Here is a 22,114-nt window from a genome sequence, read left to right on the forward strand (position 1 = left end):
GTGTGCACTGAGCCCAAAACAAAGCTTCTTGGTCATAAGGCTATATATAAGATTAGTAAGTGCAAGTTGTAGAATAAACATGCTCAAATTGTATGCTTGGGTCTCTGTATATTTATCAAAACTTTAAATTAAACAAGACTAGCTTAAGCAGAGCAAGATAATTGGGAATCTTGTCATTTCTTTTCACCATTTTTGTTACCCAACTTATACAATGCACAAAGTGCTAAGCAACACTACAGAAACACATTTACATCAACACTGAAGACCTGGGGAAATGAAATCCAACAATTTTATTTTAATGAGCTGTATTTTCTAAATTTTTGTTTTATTTTTTCTTGTTTTCATACAGTATTGAAAACAAAACGCGGCACATTCACATTTTCCCGAGGAACTGTAAAGATGATCTCTACAGGGATAAACGTTGAAAAGCCTGAAGCTCAATCAATTGATGTTGAAAACTCTCAAAGGGAGTAAAGGCTTGATCTGAATGGTCTAGAACATGTACTGTAATTTAATAGAAGAGATGGTCGTCTTAATATTTAATGATTTAAAAGAACTTCCAAGTCCATGCGAAGAATACAGTCCAAGAATAAATCAAATTTCTGAATGCATTTTATGCTACATATGTGTATACTTTGCGATCCTCAGGTGTTCGTGCCAAATATTCTCTCTCAATAAGTCCTTCAATACGTTTCTTAATAACAACTGGACTTGGTAAGAATCGAGCCTTCAACTGCTGTGTTACCTAAAAAAAGAAGAGAAAACGACTAATTCCTACCAGAAAAAAACATTTTTAAGTAAAACGCTTTATATAAACATACTAAAATTCCTTTATTTGAATAGGATCAATGTCATTTTCAGACTCGGAGATCAAACTGAGTTTGATTTATTTACTTAAAAGTACAAAAAAATTAAGAAAGGCTGTATTTGTAATGTAATTTCCTCATATCAGAATGTGAATGCTGAAGTGGAACCACAGTTGAACCATCCATGTTACTACATCTACCACCTTGACTTATTTCATCCCATTTTTTTTTTTTTTTTTAGAGTATCCTTTCCTTATCCTTAGGATATAAAGATACGCCAAATTTTGCTATCTCAAAACACAAAAACAAAATCCCAAACCCCTCAACTCAACACTTATTTCTCTAGTACAGCTCTCTCTCTGCTCTTTTCCACAAGCCAACAACTCAAAGGACAAACCCCTCTGTTGGTTTCTATCTCTATTCTTTTCTCTCCAGGCACTGCCCTCAGATATCCACTCTGATCCATCCAATGATACGCTTTGGGAAAGCTCACCAGTCACTTAACTGTCAATACCTTCTAAGTATTTAAGTGACTTGTTCTGCTCATGCTTTTTGACATTACTGGCCATTTGGTTCCTTGTAATTTTCTTCCCCTGCCAAGTGACATTGTTTTCTTTCCTTTTTCCACTGTAGCAGTCAAACTCTCCTTGTATCAGAATGGCCCAGAGAGCTTGTTAAAATATGATCACTAGGTCCTAACTTGAGAGTTTCTGACTTACTAGGTCAGTGCTGGAGGCTGACAATTCGAATTTCTAACAAATTCCCAGGTGATGCTGACGCAGCTGGTCCAAGGTTCACACTTTAGGAACTACTGCTCTCTAGGCTTTCCTTTTCAAGTGTCTCATTGTTCTAAAAATGGGAAAGAGGAGATCCATCCTCTAGTTTCTATTTTTCTTGCTCTCCATGCTATTCCACACTCACGGCTGTAACTACATTCCCATATGTGAATTATCAATTAAATTTTGAGCCCTCACTTTTCTCCTACTTCCAGCTGCTCCACTGGATACACTAAAAGACAATAAAGTCAACTTGTACAAAATACATTTGGACCACTGCAATTGCCCTTCCATCTGTATTTGCTTTTCCAGTTAAAAGGACCAACCTCTACCCAGTCACAAAAACCAGATATCTGAGAGTCATCCTCAATTCCTCCCTCTCATATCTCATCACCTGTGAACAAATCCTGTCAATCTTACTTCCCAACTGTCTTGATTCAGCTCTCTACCCTCTACCAATACTCAGGCTCTAATCAACTCTTACCTGACTATTCCACTGGTCTCTTGACCTTACTGTGTTTCCTAACTTGTAAAATGGAGGTTCTCAATAAATGATGTTATTCTTTGAAATGAAGCTAGTTTAGTTTTACACAGATTGATTATATATTGCACCAAAAATCTTTTCCTTTATATTATATAACTTTCATAAAAAAATATAAAGTATGCACATACTTTAATGAATTGCTGTATGAAGTGACTACTATGATTTTAATGAGAAGCTTTATCTGACTACTATTTCTGAAATGTAAAATTATTTTTGAAATAGTTGACTATAGTAATTTCCTAACTTTAACATTATTTTGCCTTTTCTACATTGAACCAGATTTGAAGTGCTCTCACCTCTGCTACTAACACATTGTGCTGCATCTTCTTCCTAGATTTCATTATCCGTACTATAGCAGCTTCTATCTCATGTTTTCTGTCATCATCTACTTTCTGCCTTGTTTCTTTCCTTTCTGGGTCAGATTCACCTTGTTTGGCAGCAACTAAAATAGAAACAAAGACATTTTTACCATGAATGTAATGAACAAAATTATATGCAAATTTAATATATTTTAGTATTATTTACAGATAAGAATCTCGAACATTAAGTAGACACACATACCTATTATTTCAACTAAACATTGAAGAAGTGCCTAATTCAATGTTTATTTTAATAAATGTTTAAATAATAAAGTCAGTGATCTAAATGTCTAAATTACCTTTTCTAAAAATTAGGAATTCAATTTTACAAAGATAATAAAACCAATTTCATCTCTATAAAATAAAATGATTGCTTTTCTGGAAGAAAAATGGCAGCTGGATATCTTCAGGAGTAAAACTGTCAAAACAACAACTTCCATAGTTTGTGACCTCTAGAATGCAAGCAGCATTTCACCACCAGGGTTCCAAATTAAACCTCACCAAAAGTATCCCAAAATAGATGAATATCTACTGTCTTATTAACTCAAGATTGTGACCATAATCTCTACAGATTCAAGGGAAATAAAACACATTTATTTTTTAAATTCTATCAGTCAAATAATTAAAAATTACCACTAGAATGTCAGTTAAAAGAACTTTACTAGAGTTTAGCAATTTGTACTTCTCATTCAAATCTCCTAGGATTCTACTATCTAATGGTTTCTTGTCATATATCTTATTAATATTTTTTATGTCAATACCTCATTATCTCTCATTTATACTACATTTCAATCTCAGGAGAGGTCTTAATCTGCCCTTCCCTATAATGTTCAAGGCAACTGCTAAGGGATTAAACATAGAAGTCCCTTTCTCTTACAACTTTGTTCTAATTGAAGCAGAGAAAGAAACTGTACGTATGAATTTTTGTTTATTTAGTCACTGATACAGATAAATGTGAAGTTTCAAGAGACAGAAACTCCAAAATTAAAAACTCCAAAATTAAAAACAAGCACACTGCTGACACAGGTATGGGCACAGCCATGAGAAAGCACACTGTACAATTATTCTGGCATACATACCCATTCAGCTATGTGCTTTCTAATTAGAATCCCTTTCTTAAAAATAATACTGCTTTCAGTATCACCTTCCAAGTAAAAGATAATTCGTATCATAGCTAAAATGAATAAAATTAGATTTAAAATAGACAACTAGTAATAATGGTTTTCTTCAAAAAAAAGTCAGTCATGCAATTGAAAAAAAAAAAAAGTAGAGGTACTGGTCTAGATTAAAATGAACAGAAGAGACATATAAATTAAACATGATTTGACTGAATCCTGGATTTAAAAGGTAAGGTATGAAAGGCATTTTTGAGAGAACAGAGGAAGGACATCTCTAAATACAGGTGGTAGACAGACAATATGGCATTGCCAATTTTCTTGGGTATGACATAGTATTAATGTTTTGTGGGAAAGTGTCCTCATCCTAAGGAGATACGAGCTGAAGTTTTAGGAGGCAAGTGTTAAAATGCTTGCAAATTAATTTCAAATGCTGCAGCAAAAAAAAAAAATTATATATATACACACACACATACACATATATACAGAGAAAGAAAACACATGTGGCAAAATTTCAGTTATTAGAAAACACAGGTGATATCCAGAATACTGTTTTTCATTTTTTCTATGGATTTGAAAATTTTTTAAATAAAAAGTCGGGGTAAAGATAGGAGGTTAACATTAAAAAAAAAAACAAACCAATCTGGTTCATCTGAATTTGGTCACCTAAATAGATCTTAAATACCTGCAGGAAAAAAAATGGTAAGACTGTGGTGATGTACACAATGAGTTGTGCCACTTTAAAAAATTGTTCAGGAGCTCACTCCTCCCAGAGTCTAGCACAATCCTCTGTACAGAGGAAGAGCCAAAGAGATGGTGTGTGCTGCTGGTACATGTAAGTACACGTGGATCTATACTGGCAGAAGGGAGAGAGAAGGCAAGTGGAGAGGGGAAGACTATCAACGATAGGAAATACTGTAAATTTCAGTAAATACAACTTTTTTCAAAAGTTGTGTTACGTGAGGAATTCTTTTAACTTTTTTCCTTAGACTTCCATTACTGGCTACAGTCAATAAAAAGAAAAGCAGCATAAATAGGTAAGATAAGAATCTGTGAGTATTTGATTATGGGACTGAGCATGAGTACTTTCTCCAAAAGATAAACATGTATTTTGACAATTTAAGAAAAGCTACCTGGGTCACAAAAATTTGACACCAGAGGAAAAATCTTTGACTGAGACAAAATGTCAGAAACAAGATTATCTAAGAATCATAATCAAATGAGAAATATTATTACACAGAACTTTATAGGTGAAAAGAACTTTAAGAGATTATCTAATCAAAGACTTTATCATATTTAACTAAATACGAAACATACACATACAAATACTTCACACCAAAAAATAAAAATACCCCAAGAAAGAACTTTTTCTTTTTTTTCATTTTTGGTCATAATAATATCCAACAATATTATTGGTTGACATTATGGAATCTGAAACTACAACTAGGGTAAAGCAGGGCAGGATTAGGTAATTCAAATATCTATCATCATACATTTTCCTCCAAATCTGGGATACATACAAACTTTAAGATCCAAAACCTATAGCTTCTTAAAACTGTGAAGTCAATCATATTTCTTGCATGAGAGGAAAAATAGTTATTCCATCGACTCTCATTAGCAAAGTTAACGTTTTATTTTCAATATATACCTGTGTCACAAAAAATGGGGCCAATCTTGGCCAATGAAGATTACAATGATATAGTTCGCAACTATGGGATAAAGTAGTAAAGGATTTAACTGAGACAACACCCAAGTTTATAAAGTATACATATAAACCAGGATCAAAAAGGAAAACAAAAGTGTGTTTACAAAGTTCTTCAATCAATGTATTCTGGCAATCAATTAGATGTTTAAAATTGAAATAACTTCTCAAAAGAAATTACTAATGTATATATAGCAAGTATAATTAAGTAAGAATCAGAAAATTAGCTTTTTTTTTTAAAAAAAGATCTTATTTTAAAATACTACTTTATTATACTAATATATTTGCTATGATGGAAGTACTACTGGGAAGCTATCTAATACCACTTTTGAAACCAGGTTAGTAAAATGAATTAGAGTTTTAAACATCGGCATGAGAGAAGTAAATATTTTCTGGCTTAAATACATAAGGAAAAGACATCCTGCATTGTATGCTGAATTTACAATGAACAGTATTTTCACTATCAACTTGAAAGCATGGCTGCATATCAGTTCTATGTTTTAAAACTAGAGATAATATGGGTTTAAATATTCTGAAACTCAAAAATATTTCTCAAAATATAGATAGCTATATCTAAAGACCAAACTTTATACAGATAATTTCCAATTTTGAAATACCTATAAATTAGTTTTAAAATTAGACTTCCATTGAGTATTTGGTTAACAACTTCACCTGTTAAAAACAATTATGTTATCGGTTCCCGGTGCCTGCCCATTCAAAAAAAAAGACAAAAAAATTATGTTATAAAAGGGGTAACATGTTTTACAAAATTATATTTCATTTGTACCTTATTCATATATGAATTATCTTTTAAAATATTCAGTTTTAAAACTGCTACCATGCTTGGATACAACTGTCATTTGGAAAGGAATACTTATCAAAAAAAGCTTCTTTATTTCTTAAGCCAAAGTGTCATGCAGGACCAGAAAACATTACTTACTTTTTTCTTTAAGACGAATGCAACAGATAAGAAATTTTTTAAGAGAAAAAAAATGTATGTGTGTGTGTTTATATTTTTTTAAATAAGGAAAAACATTAATTCCAGATACCTGTTTGAATCTTGACTCTGTGTAGTTTGGATGTAAACTGGTCATTAACTGTAAATATGTGACCATTTTCTATTTCCTTTGACTTGGGTTCTTTTGTAAGAACCCGCTGTGTTGGTTTACCACAGGCGAGGGACTGCAGGGCTCTAACAAGTTCTCTTTCAGGGATATCAGTCTCTTGTTGAATTTCCTGAAATTTCATCAGATTGACATTATTATACTCTTTGAAAGATTAAAGTAGATTAGTTAATTAGCAAGTAAAATTGATAAAAAGCAGTAGAGGTAATTCCATTAACAAAATAATTTATAAGGAAAATTCTCTGAACATTATGACACTTCACTAAAATTTCATTTATTTGAGCAAAGTAAAGGGTGATATGAATTTTAAAATACTGAAAGGACAATTTTTTGTTACTTTCAGGAGATATAATGCCTAGTCTAAAAACGTCATTATGCAGACGTTATTCAGGACCTGTATACTACTGAGGAAGTATTAACCAACATATAACTAACTGCTTTTAGAAATTTACTCATATTATCCTTTTCTTAGTAACCTCTTTCATAGAAAGAAGCAAAGTAAGCCTGAGTCAGTCAAACCTCCCATCATACACCCCAAATTTATAATCCAAATTGACCATATACTGCCCCCGTATGACTAAATGGGGTGGGGGGAAAATGAATATATCTGGTAATAACACTAAACATGAAAATCAACAAGAAATCTACTTTTGTGATTCCAGGTTTGATAACTTTTGCTACATATTATGGTATAAATAAAATTTGACAGTGAAATATAGAAAGAAAAGCAGCGAGGGAAAGAATGCAGTTTATTTATTTACATTTATTTGCAGTATAATTTTTAATTCACTATATTCTTCTTAGTTTTTGTCAATGGAACAAAAGAAAATTCTTTATCTTCTATAATTTATTTCCTACATGTCTACAGAGATGTATAATGGAACAAAGATCTTCACATTAGGAGATAAAGCTTTGATTCACTGTCAAACCTGTTTCCTTCTTAAAAGCAGCTCAGGAAGGGTGGGGTGGGCTGAAGATAGTGATACTAAGCTTACCTAACTCATCTGCTGAGTCTTTCTCCCTATCATGAGTCTCTGAGCAACAGTTTAGATTTTGCTAAAGGATTGTCATGTAAATGAGTATTCAGAGAAATCTGAATTTCAGTGATGATGCACACCACTTAGTCCTTTGTTTCTTCATCAAATAATTCCTGTTTTACCCCAGGGATTAGATATTTCAAATACCCTAACTGTTAAACTCAGCAAATCAAACAAGTGATATTTAAAGATCCGCAATGGTAATTACACTTACTAAAAGTGACTTATTTACACATTTTAATTACAGTTTAATCATTAAAAAAAAACTGGAAATTCCTTGTGGTATTTGAAAACTGCAGATTATCCCCAGATAAATATTGCAATTCAATCTGTATCCTTCTATGTCTTTTCCTACTTTTATACACATATATATGAATATAAAGACACACACATACATGTATGTATGTACACGAATAGACCTAGCTACACATTAGTAATAGCAGTGAAACACAAATGGGATCACAGCACATGACTTCTAATTTCTTGGGTATTTTCTATGTGAGCATAAAGAGATTAAAAGTACAAGGAATTTAACAGTACTGTTATGTGGCTGGACAATGGAATTGTATCCAATGTTGTGTGGGGGTAGTATACCTATCTACCTTTGAGCACAAAAGCCAGTTTCTTGAGGGTGCACGGGTGGTGCACCCTGTGGGAGAATGCTCGCCTTCCATGCGGGAGACCTGGTTTTGATTTCCGGACCATGCCCCCCCACCCCAAATAAGGACAAGAGCCAGTTTTTTGAAGTAGATTCTAGAAATGCACTTGCTTCCTCAAAAGTTGTAAAAATTTTACATTTGATAATGACAGACTAACTTTTAAGTCACTTAACAATTTAACTCCTACAACAATGTACATGTATCCATTTTGGATAGCCAACACGGACTTTCTCTTTTCCTTACATGTTGGACTAAAAATGAGATCTCCTTTTAATTTGCACATCTATGACCACTAAGGGAAAAGAACATCTTTTTTATATTTGTTATGCAAATATAAAAACATACAGGGTATTTGTAACTCCTCTTCTTTTATGCTTTGCCTATTCTTATTTCTTGACTGCTTTTCTACTGTTTTTTATTGGTACTTTCCTTATGTTTTCAATTGTTATATAATTTTTTCAAGTCTTATTTCATTTTATACCACTTTATCATATGGGTGTTTTATTACTTTTTATTTGGTTATATCTGTCAAACTTTTCCTTTATGGCTTTTTTAATAGGTTTAAAAAAACATCTTTCTCATCTTATGGTCATCTAAAACACTGTATATTTTCTTCCATTACTTTTCTAGACGTACTTATAATTAGAATCATTTATCTGGTATTTTATTTTGTATTTGATGTGATAAATGGATCAAAGGTCCGCACACTACCACACTACCCTTTTCCTACTCCCAAAAATGAAGAGCCAACTATTTTAATTCAATCTGATTAGAAATAACAGACTTGCCACATCCCAAACACCACATATATTATTAGTCTGTTTCTAGACTCTCCATTTTGTTCAAATGAACTACCTGTCTATGCCTTACAAAAATAACTTTAACTTTACAATATGTCTTGATATTAGGAAAAATTCCTTCTTTTCTCATTTAGGCTTCTCTATCCTAAGCTTCTCCAAAAAAGGTTCACTATTCATGTACATTTTCTTGTCCAGATAAATTTTAGGCTCTTCTTGTCAAGTTTCATTAAAAAAAATAAGTTATTATTAAAAAAAAATAAAACTTTTTTGGATGTTGACTGGGATTTCATTCAATTTGCATATCTTTTTTTTAAAAAGTGACAACTTTGTAACATGAAGTCCTCCCACTCAGGCACATTTGCCCTTTCATATTCTTCTGCTTTTACAGTGTTCTTGGTATGACTTCTTCATTGTAATTAGAACGATCCTTAGAAAAGTTATGCCTCTTATAGTAGTTAGAATATTTTCTTCATGTCATTTTCCTGTTAACTAATGATGATTTATAGAAAAAGGTGATTTTTAAACCAAACTATTCTCAGAGAATGCTGTCTTAGTTGATTATCATCTATTGGCCAAGTAGACAAGCATACCATCAACACATTTGAAAACTGTCAACTTCTTTATGACATTTATAATTTTTTTTCTTTTCTTAGTGTATTAATTAGGACGAGAGCAAGGCTAAAAGTAGTAGCAAAGGTAGTCATTCTTATCTTGCTCCAAACTTTAATGGGATAGTGTCCAATTTTCACTACTAGTTACTGTTTGTATATAGTTACTGTTTGTATAAATCTCTCATTAGATAGCCTTTTGACATTAAAGGCATTTATTTCTATTTTTTACTGGCAGGTAGTCTTCCAGCCCCCAAATAACGAATGGGTACCAACTTTAATCAAAGTCTTTTTGTACATCTATAGCAATCATCAACTAGTTGTAACTTAAAACAGCAAGTATGCAGTTGATATTATATCTTTACAAATGTCTGTTAATAAATTTCTTTATGATGATTCTTTAAATTCCAGAGACAATCTTATTTGGACACATTCTTTCAACTCAATGCTGAACAATACTTGCTAGTATTTTATTTAAGATTTATACATTTATGCTGAATAACCTAATGTTTCCTTTTCTTTTTTTCTTGTTCAGTTTTAGTAATAAGATTATGCCAGTCTCATATATTTTTCGAGAGAAATATGAGTACTTTGCCTTCTGAGTTCAAAGTTCTCTAAATAACTTTCAATTTAATTTGCTAATTTTGTTACCCAAATCTGCTATATATTCCTCTTTTATAGCCTGGTAAATCCGTAAACTTGTAAGGGATTTCAATCATTGTGGGATGATCTATTTCTCCTTGTACTTACAACCACTTTCCTTTATATATTGTGAAGCTATGTCAATAATGATTGTGAAACTTCATAGTGAGTTCTTTATCAGTGTCAAATATCACTATCTGTTAATAGTTTTCTATCTTAAATTCTATTATCTGATATTAGCATCGCTATCACCCACAACTGGTTTTTCTATTTCTGATTCATTCTCAGAAACATAAAAAGAACACTCAGAAAAGCATGTGTTAATAATGCTTTTCTACATATATAGCCTCTGAAAATCAAATGCCAGTTGCTAAAATCTACTCTCTGTATTTCCTATATTCAGCCATTTCACATCAGAATAAACTGACTTCTATTTGTTAACAAATGTGTGTGTATATATATATAAAGAGAGAGACAGATAAAAAAGGAAAAGCCTCAGCAACATGACTACTATGGGGGAAATATGAGACTCTAAATAAATGTCACCTGTTATAACTAGCCTACAAGACACCTGGCAATTATGCTTGCCTCCTGGTATATTTAAACTTGAGTAGTCCTCTCACTGTATTAGGGTTGGCCTGGGTAAGCAAGAGAGTAAGGGGAAAGAAACAGTATGTGATTTCCAAGGACAGATCATAAAGACATCGTAGGTTCTGCTTGGGTCTCTTGGACTGCATGCTCAGAGGATAGCTAGCCACCAGGATGTGAGGACAATCAAACAGCCCTGCAAAAAGGCACATGTGGAGAGAAACTAAGGTCTCTTGCCAGCAACCCAAGCAAATTTGCTAGCTATGTGTGCTACCCTGGAGGTATATTCTATAGCCTCAGTCAAACTGTTAGAGGACTACCACCCCAGCCAACATCTGAATGCACCCCCCCACGGGAGACCTGGAGCCAGAATCATGCAGCCAAGCTTCCTTTCTTGAATCCCTGATAAAAAACCATGAGAGATAACAAATTATTACAATCATTTTAAACTACTAAGCTTTGGGATTACTTAGTATGAAGCATTAAATAACTAAAACACTATCGTATAACTTCATGAAGAAAGGAGACAAAAGATCAGTGTGCTGGTTTGAAGTTGTTATGTACCCCATGAAAGGCCATGTTCCCTTAATGCACTCCTGTGAGGACAGACCTATTATTGGGAGGGACCTTATGATTAGGTTGTTTCCATGGAGAAACAACATTGTTTCCATGGGTCTTAATCCACTTGCTGGTGTCCTTTAAGCAGAGACATTTTGAAGAGAGTTCAGAGCTAAGAGAAGCTAGGAGACCAGGAGAAGCCAGAAGGGCCTATAGGAGCTGAGAGAGCCATTTTCAAACCAACCCAGGAGAAGAGAATGAGCAAATGGAACAGCAGATATCAGCATATGCCTTCCCATGTGACAAAGGAACCCAAGATACCACCAGCCTAATTCTCAGAAAAGGTATTTTCCTCTTAATGCCTTAATTTAGGCATTTTCATGGCCTTAAAACTATACATCTGTAACCTAATAAAACCCATCGAAAAAGCTAACCCATTTCTGGTATGCTGCATTCTGGCATCTTTCGCAAATCCAAACAATCAGTTTCCTTGGAAATCATTAAAGTTAAATAAACTACTTTTAATTATCTTCTCTAATTTGTGCAGATGACATCTGTAAAGAGATGGCTAACAAAACATATGCAGCAGACTGTAGAGAAACACACAGTATGAGAAAAGGTAAACTTTTTCTGCCTTATTGCAATGCCCTAGATTCAAGGGTGAGCAGCCAGAAGGCTTTGAAGCCACAGACATGGTATTGTACATATGCTGTTTATGTTAGACTTCTGGCCTGTGACTTAGCTGACTCTGAAATATTAGAGGAATTTTTTATTTTATTTTATCTTCTAGTCAATCACTGCTAATAAGTTATCAATGATTCCAAGCTGGCTGGGAAATAGAACCAACTAAAATTACCAACAATTCCAATAATGCTATGGAAAATGAATTAATATTTTTGTTTATCTCTTTATGTCTACCATTTCTCTATAAACTAAGACTGTGAAAACCGACTTTCACACTTATCAAGAAGTGTATCTGCTTAAAATATATTATTATGAGACCTGCAAATTATAACATACCTACAAAATCAGCTGTTAGAGATAATTCCACCTCTGTCTGAAAAGCTGCATAATGTCTGAGTAAGGTTCTCAATATTTGCTTACTCAATCACTAGTCTTAGGACTCATCACATACAAACTGTACTTGAAAATAAAGTTGACTCCCTAGGTAAGACTCACCTGGAAATATGTAAGAGAAAAACCCCTTGACTCAGCCAATGAACTAAAACTCTCAGTTTTTAAAACATTTCCTCTAAGTATATCACATAAAAATGGCTATCTCTTACAGGTTCAATGCACTAGGGAAATCTTCCTGAAGCCTAACAACCTCCAGATAGGTCCCTGGGACCAGCCTCTCCAGAACATCAACTAGTTCTATCCCCCTATCCCATATTATCGGTAGCCCCCTCCAAGATGAAAAAGTTAGAATACACAGAGCACAAATATCCCTAAAGAGTGGGAGAAAGATCAAAGGTGATGGTGGAGTTATATGGAGAAGGTAGGGTTTAAAAAACGAGTAAGACTGCTGAATCATTATACTGATATTTCTTTTAGTCTCTAGTATCTTAGAGCAGCTAGAAGTAAAAAACCTAAAATTGTGGAATTGTAACCCATACCAAACTCTGAAATCTGTTCTACAACTAATTGCTGCAATGCGCTCTGAAATTTGTTTTTTTGTATATGTTATTTTTCAGAAAAAAAGAAAAAAGGTCAATTGTGAAGATAAATACACAGCTATATGAAAAAAAGGAAAAAAAATCTTCTAACCTCCAGCATTTTGGAGCAGCCAGAAGGAAAAATCTGAAATAGTAGAATGGTAACCCAAAACAAACTCGGAAATGTGTTCTGTAACTACTTGCTGATGTGTACTTCGAAAATCATTGCTTTTTCTTTCTTTTCTTCGTTTATACGTAATTTTTAACAATAGAAAGCGCTTTTTTTTTTTTTAATGGCCACCTCTTAATTACATCCACCACACAAGTAGGGATTTGGAGATGACTACTAATACCAGCTTAGAATTTAATCTTGTTCTTAATTTCAAATTTTCAAAGACATTTTTCTTACAATCACCTGAATATCTGAAAATTGGCTTTTAATATAAATAAAACAATCATTTTAGACCTTTTCAAAATATTTATGTGGTCTCTCAAATTTAAGTTTAATAACAATTGCACAAACTTCAACCCACCCTTTAAAGTCATAAGAAGATTAAATGAAGTCAACATAAGCAAATCATAACCTGATGGGGGAAAAAAAGATAATAAAAAGTAACCCATACCAAACTCTGAAATCTGTTCTATAATTAATTGTTGTGCTGTGCTTTGAAATTTATTGTTTTGTATACATCTTATTTATTACAAAAAAGAAAAAAGTCAATTGTGATGATAAAAAAATATTTATTCTGCCTAGCCTCCTATATTCTGGAGCAGCTAGAAGGAAAAATCTGAGAGGATGGTGTGGTAGCCCATGACAAACTCTGGGATCTATCCTGTAACTACTTGTTGAAGAGTGCTCTGAAAAGTATTGCTTTCTTCTTTCTTTGCTTTGTGTATATGTTATAATGTATAATTTAAAAAAGGATGGGGAGTAACCATATTATATGTCGCTCTAAGAAAAGATGCGTGGGAAAAAAAAATTGACTACACTAATCAAGGTAGTGTGAAACTGGCATAAAGAGAGACCTATAAATCAATAAAATCAGAGAGGTTAGGAATAGACAAATACATGGTCATTTGTTTTTTCAATTCAAGTGCCAATGTAATTCAATGGGTACAGAAAAGTACTTTCAACAAATGGTGCTGGAACACTGTATGAGGGTAAAGAAATCTTAATTCTTATCTCATACCATATGAAAAATTAACTTGAAACTGATCATAGATCTAAATACAAAACCTAAAATTATCAAGCACCTACAAGAAAATCTTTGCAACCTCGACTAGGCAAAAATCTCTAAAACAGACTACAAAAAGAATGAACTAAAAAGAAAAAAAGACAGCAAATATTTAAAAGTTCTACAAAGACAGCATTAAGTAAACAAAAAGTTAGGTGACTGGGAGAAACTATTGACAACACATAATTCTCACAAAGGATTTGTAATAGGACTTCATAGTTTCTGCAAGTCAATCATAAGGTGGGGGGGAGGGGGGGCGACAAAAACCAGCACTTCCCCAAACAAGATATAGAAATGGTGTGTAAACAACAAAAAATGCTCAACATCATTAGTCCTCAAGGAAACGCAACTTAAATTCACAATGAGATACAACTACACACCACCCAAAATGGCTTAAAATTAAAAAACTGACAATACCAAATTTCAAAGAAGATGTGGAGCAGGTGGAACTCTCATGTACTGCTAGTGGGAATGTTAAATTGTAACAATCACTTTGGGACACAGCTTGGTAGTTTCTTATAAAATTAAACATATAGCTCTACATAACAGCAAAAATCTGGAAAACAGCTCAAATGTCCACACACAGGTGAATGGATAAAGAAAACATAGTATAAATATATAATGGACTATGTCAGAGAAAAAAAAGGAAACAAATTGATGCTATGGGCATAAGAACATGGATGAATTGCAATATTATGCTACATGAAGTAAGCTGGACAGAAGCGATACAAACTATACAATTACATTATATAAAATCCTAGGAAAGGCAAAACTAATCTTTTAGTAACATACAGCAGATCTGAGGTTGCCTAGGCGTTACAAGAGGCATTAACTGAAAAGGGGCACAAAGAAAATTTTTTTTTCCTTTGTCAACAAACTACTGACTGTAATAGTGTTTATACAGATGCATACATCTGTAAAACCTCAAACTGTGCATTAAAATTTAGAGTATATTTTATTATATGAAAATTATACTGCAATAAAGTTGATTAAAAAGAAACAACAAAATGAAATATGGCTCAATAAATGTTTGATGTTTATATAGTTTCATGGCCCGATTTTACGTAATTTTCTCTAATGGTACTCAAAAAGACACCCTCAAGTAAGATTCTCAAGTAAGAAACACTCCAATAACAGGTGAGAGTTAGAAACAATACAATAGATTAAACTTCATAAAATGTAACCCATACCTCAAATGTGTATTTTTCTCTATTATTAAAGAGCATTAATATGGTCATCTGGAAAGTGGAGACTTGCAATATGTGCTTCCTTGTATTAGAGCCTGTTACTTGTGCACCTCCAACACCAACTTCAGATCCATCTTCCTGTTTCATTTTATAAAAGATAAACAAGATATGTATCTCCTGTTAACCGTAATATTAATGTTTCAGGAATAAGCCTCAGGACCTCCAAGCCCCTCAACAAAACTATATAACTTATTCTTGTATAAAAAGGAAAATATTTTAAAATTATTTCTTTACTCAGTACTGATCCCATTTAAAAATTGTTACATATTAGTGTATCTGAACAAATAATTAATCAAAACTCCCTATATTATGGCTAAATTGAGATTAAAAAGCAGCATAACCCTCTACCATTCTCAAAGCCTGTTTCTGCTCTATGACTTAAAAGAGCTACAAAGCAGAACCTGAAGCTTTCAATAACGAACAGGAATTATACTTTAAAATGTACTGGTCCATTTACTAAATCCTCAAAAGATATGTTTTCTTTTTACATCCTTTAAACAGAAACAAGGAAAATTAAAGTGAGTTTTTTTATAATGTCAAATAATTTATGCACCTAAATGAACTGGAAGGAATATTTCCCATTTCAAGTAAATATTAAAACTGCAATACCTATAGGTGTTTACAACAATGCTAAAAAAAATTAAAATGTAAAAAAAGACTTAGGTGTTACAGTGACTTGCCATATAAAACGAGTAAGAATCTAACAAAAATACAGAATAAAGTATTGCTACTTGCTGCCCAGATGACCACTTAGGATTTTAATGTTTTTCTAAAAGCTTCTAGTGATTTTTCTTTTTAAGGCAAATGACCATGATTTGATTCACACCAAGTAATAAAATTATTTCTCTAAAGCTCATATATATATAAAGCAATTACTCTTTTTAAATAAAGGCAATCCACTGATTTATTATAAATTTTTAAATAATGACCAGTTATATTTTGTACATCTCACAAATCTCAAGTGTTAGTTTTCAGTCTTCATTTACTGGGAATAAGGCTATAAGAGACTGAGAATGCTGAAAATGGGCTCAGGGCTTTTATGCTGTCAAAGAAACTTACATTTTACTATTTTAGCAATATTGTCTAAGTCTAATCTGATAAAATAAAATGTGTAATTATCCTACTATTATTTATTCCTTAACAAGGGCTCCTAGTATAGTTATATTTTCAAATGAAGTTAGCTACATAATTTGTAACGGAAGTAAAAAAAAAAAAATCAAACCAAGGGTTTTCTCCTTTTAATACTTGAAAGTGGCAGAGAAACTGAAATAAATAATGTATATATACTCTGAATTTGTAGCTAGGTTTCTCAGATCAACTTAAATATAAATAACAAAGTAGTCCTACAGATGAATTTTCAGTTACTCAATATAAACAAGTTCAAACTCTCAATATTTACCTTTTTAACTGGTCCATAAAAAGTGGCATTGAGATCTGCAGAACCCATATGATGTTGGAGTGTGAGCTGTCGACCGCTGTGTTTGGCTAAGTAAAACCTTCAGCAAATCAAACCAAAGTTCAGAGATGCATACAATTTAATAAGTGAAATCATAGGCTAGAAGGTATCATTCTTTAATAAATACATGTGCAAGGGAGACTCTAAAAGCCAAAGGAAGCCTTAAGAATTAAGTTCACTTTCAACTTTTTACAGAAGAGAAAACAGAAAGAATGGGGGTGGGGGAGAGGGAGGCCTAAGCAATTCAATACATATATCAAACGATCAAGGGTAACGTATAAATAATTTTCCTGGTCTACTGCTCAGCCACTATGGTTCACAACACCAGTTTTCTCCACAGTAACCCGATAACTGATTTGTCTTATGTCAGTGGCGGATACAACGACAGTATAAAAATACTCCCCTAATAAAGCACTGATGCTAAAAACAAAGACATTAATAAAATAACTCCCTGAAGGGAGTTTTATGCAACTCATTGTTAAATATCCGAAATTATAAAGGACAAATTTTCTTTCTGAACGTGAGGTAAAAGGGGGCAGACGTTCATTTTCAATCAGGAATACTCTACCAACATGCACATTTATTTCAATTTTTGACAATTATTTGTCAAATTTAGAAATTCAAAGCCTGATTTAGATTTACCTTCTGAATATTTCAAAAGCATGCCGTGGTGCTGGTGGGATGTTGCACTTTGGTGTGGCTGACTGAGTGGGCCAATATCCTGTTGTGAGCACCCGGACTGTGAGATCAACACCACCTAAAGACACCTATATAAAACAGAAAAAATACCCGCCCCCACCCAATAATTAAAAATGATTTGTTATCCATTCATTCCATCTAGACACTGTTAGATTTATTGAAATAGCTGCATCTTGATGTAAGGGTCAGTCTTAGTTTCATGTCCAATATCTAATAAATAAAAGTGGCCTTAAAGATTGGACCCACCCAGTGTTTTCCAAATTTTAACTATCTTGGCAAATACTTATAAATATTGCTTACGATGTTTACTTAAAAATATTGACTATCCAGGAAAATTCCTGGGAGGCACTCTTGATTTGTAACCTCTTAAAAAAGCAAAGCATAATTCTTAGCACACAAATGTTACTAGTGCCACTGAAAACTGCAAAGTTTTGGCCTTTGAGCTTTTTCAATAAAATGTCAAGGGGCCAAACATCCTATTCTGGGTATTTTTCACCTCAGTTTTAAATATTTTTATCATCTTCATACATGAACACCATTTCTAACATCCCACCTACATTTCAAGTTCATTGATCAAAATGTTTGTTTTCATGTGTAGTTCACATTATCTAACAGCTTTTCCAAATATAGGAAGCTGCAGACACAGTGACACAGTAGGTGCTCTACAAATATTTGTAAAATGGATAAATTTTCTTTACAAAATATATGCTAGCATAACTGTCACAATGAGATATTTTCTTTTTAAACACATTACAATTTTAAAATAACAATAAAATACGTCAACAGGAAATCTTAAGTATCTTTATTATTGACATTCACACCTTGCTCTACACCATTATTCCATTTTTATCTAACCTGGATGTTCAGGGACACAGACTGTATGGGATCTCAAAGACGGAAATACAATCAAGTCTTTTGTCTCTTCTCCTATATAATCACATAGCAGGCTCCCTCATCTCCTTTTACAACTTTTCTTATAAAATGTCATTTTTTAAACGAGGCCTTCCCTCACCACTCTTCCCTGCTAAAGATTTCATCTCTAGCTCAAATCACCATCTAAAGTAATATGTATTTACTTATCTTGCTTATCACCTGACTCCCTGATTACAATGTAAACTCCACCATGGCAGGGATTTTTGTCTATTTCATTCTCTGCTTTATCCCCAATGCCTGAAATAATGCCTAGCACAGAAGTCACTTGTTAAATGAATAATTAAAAAAAAAGAATTTCAAAGAACAATTCCTCTAGTGGTAACGCCTCTTCTTCACTATCTTAGTAATATTTTGAAAACATTCAGCTTTTAGTCAAAGAAAGTAAATGAAAGGTAGGAGTACCAGAAAGTCTACAAGAGTATACATGTTTGATTATTATAAGTAAATAGGAATATAATAGCCCCATTTTGAAAATAAAAACATGGGAAGAAAGTAGATAAATACTTAAAAAACCATTCTGTCCATATATTTCAATGGCCATGAAGTTTTAAGAAAGTTACAGCAAAAATTCTGTTTGAGAACTGATATTTTCAAAGAGCTCAAACATTTCAGAACACTCAAAATTTGTTTTGATTGTTCTATCATTTCTTATCATGTATTTTCTAAAGTAGATTCAAGTTTAGGAGACAAAGCTTAAGGGTCCTAGCAATTATAAAAAAATCAATAACTATATGCAAATAATGGCCTTACAGTAAGTGGAAACTAAATGGGTTAGCACATACCTAACTCTGAGCATCTTGAAAATTAGTCTACTTACTACAGTCGACAAATTACTGAAGAAATATTCTACCATAGAGTGCAGGACGTATATGAATAACTGTTAAGATGACAGATGTAGAAAATTCACAAGTTTCAGAACAATAGGAAACAACAAAGGCAAATAGAATCTGATGAAATCCCTATGTTAAACAATCGTCCTTTCTTCTGATTAAACAACTGCCAACATGGGTGGTCAAGACTGTAATTTTCCTAATCAAGAGGCCTTTAACTATCATGGAGATGATATTTAGGCACATGATCCTATCCAGGAATATTCCATTACAAACCGTTTCAATGGAGTACTTATTCAGACCAGGTTATCTACCTATATTTGTTGTGTAAGATTAGTTGAAGAAAAAAATAAGCAGGAAAACTATTAAAACAAATAAAAATTTATACAAAAATATAATTACAGGCCTCTCTCTCTCAGCCAACACAACAAGCAAACTCACTGCCCACCCCCTCTCGGTGGAACATGACTCCCAGGAGTGTGGACCTTTCTGGAAACGTGGGACAGAAATCCTAGAATAAGCTGAGACTCAGCACCAAGGAAAATATTCTCGATCAAAAGGAGGATGAGAGAAATGAGACAAAATAAGTGTCAATGGCTGAGAGATTTCAAACAGAGTCAAGAGGTTATGTTATCCTGGAGGTTATTCTTACGCATTAAATAGCTATCACCTTTTTAGTTAAGGCATAACAGAGAGGCTGGAGGGAACTGTCTGAAAATGTAGAGCTGTGTTCCAGTAACCATGTTTCTTGGAGATGACTGTATAATGATACAGCTTTCTCAAGGTGACTGTGTGATTGTGAAAACTTTGTATCTGATGCTTCTTTTATCTACGTTATGGACAGATGAGTAAAACATATGGATTAAAAATAAACAAACAGAGGGAACAAATGTTAAAAGAATATATATATTTTATATATATATATATATATAATTACAGAAAATTATTAACAGATAACAATGCAAATCCCTAAACAATCTAAGAAAGAAAAAATTATCTAGGATAATCTCCTTATTCAGTTCTTGCCTGCCCAAACTTCAATTTTTCACTGATGTGAAAAATTCTGTTTCTCAGGTCTCCTCCATGGTAAACACTGGTATCTATGAGGCAAATCATACAATTATTGACAATGGAGAGAGACCACAATGTCTATGAATCCGAATGTCTTAATGCATATAAATGTCCATTTCTAGAGAAATGGCATTCCTGCTGTGTTCTATGAGTATGAGTGAGTATGAGTTTGTGGGATCAGTATAACTGATGATCTCTATTTAAATATCAAAGGACAGACCTCCAAACTTTCTAATGATGTGATATGTCTGAAATACAAGAGTATGTGGTCACTTTTTAAAAGTTTTCTGACTGTGGAGTTCTCTAAACTTAAAAGTTAAGATAAAGCTGAAAAACTGAGCAATAAAGCAACAAAATTCTGAACCTCCCTAAATTCTTACAAAATCCAATCTGACTCTGTGGTCTCACTCTCTCTAAGACCAATTCTGTTAGTGAAATCATTGTCCTCCCCCCTACATGGGCCATGACATCCAGGAGTGGAAGTGTCCCTGGCAGCATGGGAGATGATTCCCAAGGATGAGTCTGGCCCTGGTACCGTGGGATCAACAATATATCCATCCTGACCAAAAGGGGGAAAAGAAGTGTGACAAATAAAGTATTAGAGGCTAAGAGAGTTCAATTAGAGCCGAGTGGCTACTCTAGAGATCACTCTTACGCAAGCTTCAGTTAGACATTGCTACCTATCAAAACTTGCCAAACTCCAACCAAAACCATTCCAGCAAATCCTAAAGAACACTTAAGACAATATATAAGATTCTATAAAGATTCCATGCATTAGGGTAACTTTTTCAGAAACCTACAACCTCCAGATGGGTCCCTGAATCAAATAAGTCATAAAACCTAGAAGGGCCAGCCTCTCCAGAACATAAGCTAGTTCCATCTCCCTATCCCATATAGGGAGCCCCTCCCAAAATGAAAAAATTAAAATGGGCACAACCCAAATATCCCTAGAGAGCGGGAAAAAGATCAAAGGTGATGGAGTTATACAGAGACGGTAGTGTTAAATGAGCATTAAAAATGAGCATGACTGTTGAATCAGTATATTGATATTTCTTTTAGTTTCCAGTATTTTAGATCAGCTAGAAGTAAAAACCTAAAATTTTGGAATTGTAACCCATACCAAAATCTGAAATCTGTTTTACAACTGTGCTGTGGTTTGGCATTTACTGCTTGTTTTTTTTTTATATGTTATTTTCACAAAAAGAAAACGTTGATTGTGATGATGAAAAAGTATTTATTCCTTCTAGCCTCCAATGTTCTGGAGGAGCTAGAAGGTGAAATCTGAGATGACGGTATGGTAGCCCATAACAAACTCTGGGATCTGTCCTGTAACTACTTGTTGAAGAGTGCGTTGAAAACGATTGCTTTTTTCCTTTCTTCGCTTTGTATATATGTTATATTATATAATAAAAAAAGTTTAAACAATCCAACCTGACTGCAAAGCTGTGATGGTTTCACCACTCCACCTTCTAGGAGTCGTAATACAAAATTTGGATCTAATACACTGACTTCTGTATTTTTAAAGTAGTCTCAGCTTGCCCCTCATCTATCCTGAAGATGTCTGATCCACATATGCTGACTTTACAAATGGGAATAGTTAGATATAGGAAGGCCAGGTAACCAACCCAAGATAACAGAATCTGGCATAAAATGAAAAGAAAGAGTACTAA

At 33.3% G+C, this 22,114-nt stretch overlaps 1 protein-coding gene across 7 annotated transcripts in view; it reads right to left on the reverse strand.

The window, feature by feature from the left end:
* Window positions 1–275: 275 nt before the first annotated feature.
* Window positions 276–22,114, reverse strand: part of CUL3 (cullin 3) — a 127,119-nt gene continuing 105,280 nt past the window's right edge. For 4 of the 7 annotated variants that reach the window (XM_077155276.1, XM_077155278.1, XM_077155277.1 and 1 more), the window contains 6 exons: window positions 17,554–17,678; window positions 16,855–16,951; window positions 15,399–15,572; window positions 6,352–6,538; window positions 2,423–2,568; window positions 276–745 (listed from right to left, as the gene is read on the reverse strand). In XM_077155276.1, the coding sequence (XP_077011391.1) occupies window positions 614–745; window positions 2,423–2,568; window positions 6,352–6,538; window positions 15,399–15,572; window positions 16,855–16,951; window positions 17,554–17,678 (861 nt within the window). In that variant the 3' untranslated portion in view covers window positions 276–613. The remainder of the gene's footprint in view (window positions 746–2,422; window positions 2,569–6,351; window positions 6,539–15,398; window positions 15,573–16,854; window positions 16,952–17,553; window positions 17,679–22,114) is intronic. The other 3 variants (XM_077155280.1, XM_077155279.1, XM_077155281.1) reach the window with 2 other exon arrangements.

This window comes from Tamandua tetradactyla, chromosome 3 (genome assembly GCF_023851605.1).
Source record: "Tamandua tetradactyla isolate mTamTet1 chromosome 3, mTamTet1.pri, whole genome shotgun sequence".
Taxonomy (NCBI): Eukaryota; Metazoa; Chordata; class Mammalia; order Pilosa; family Myrmecophagidae; genus Tamandua; species Tamandua tetradactyla.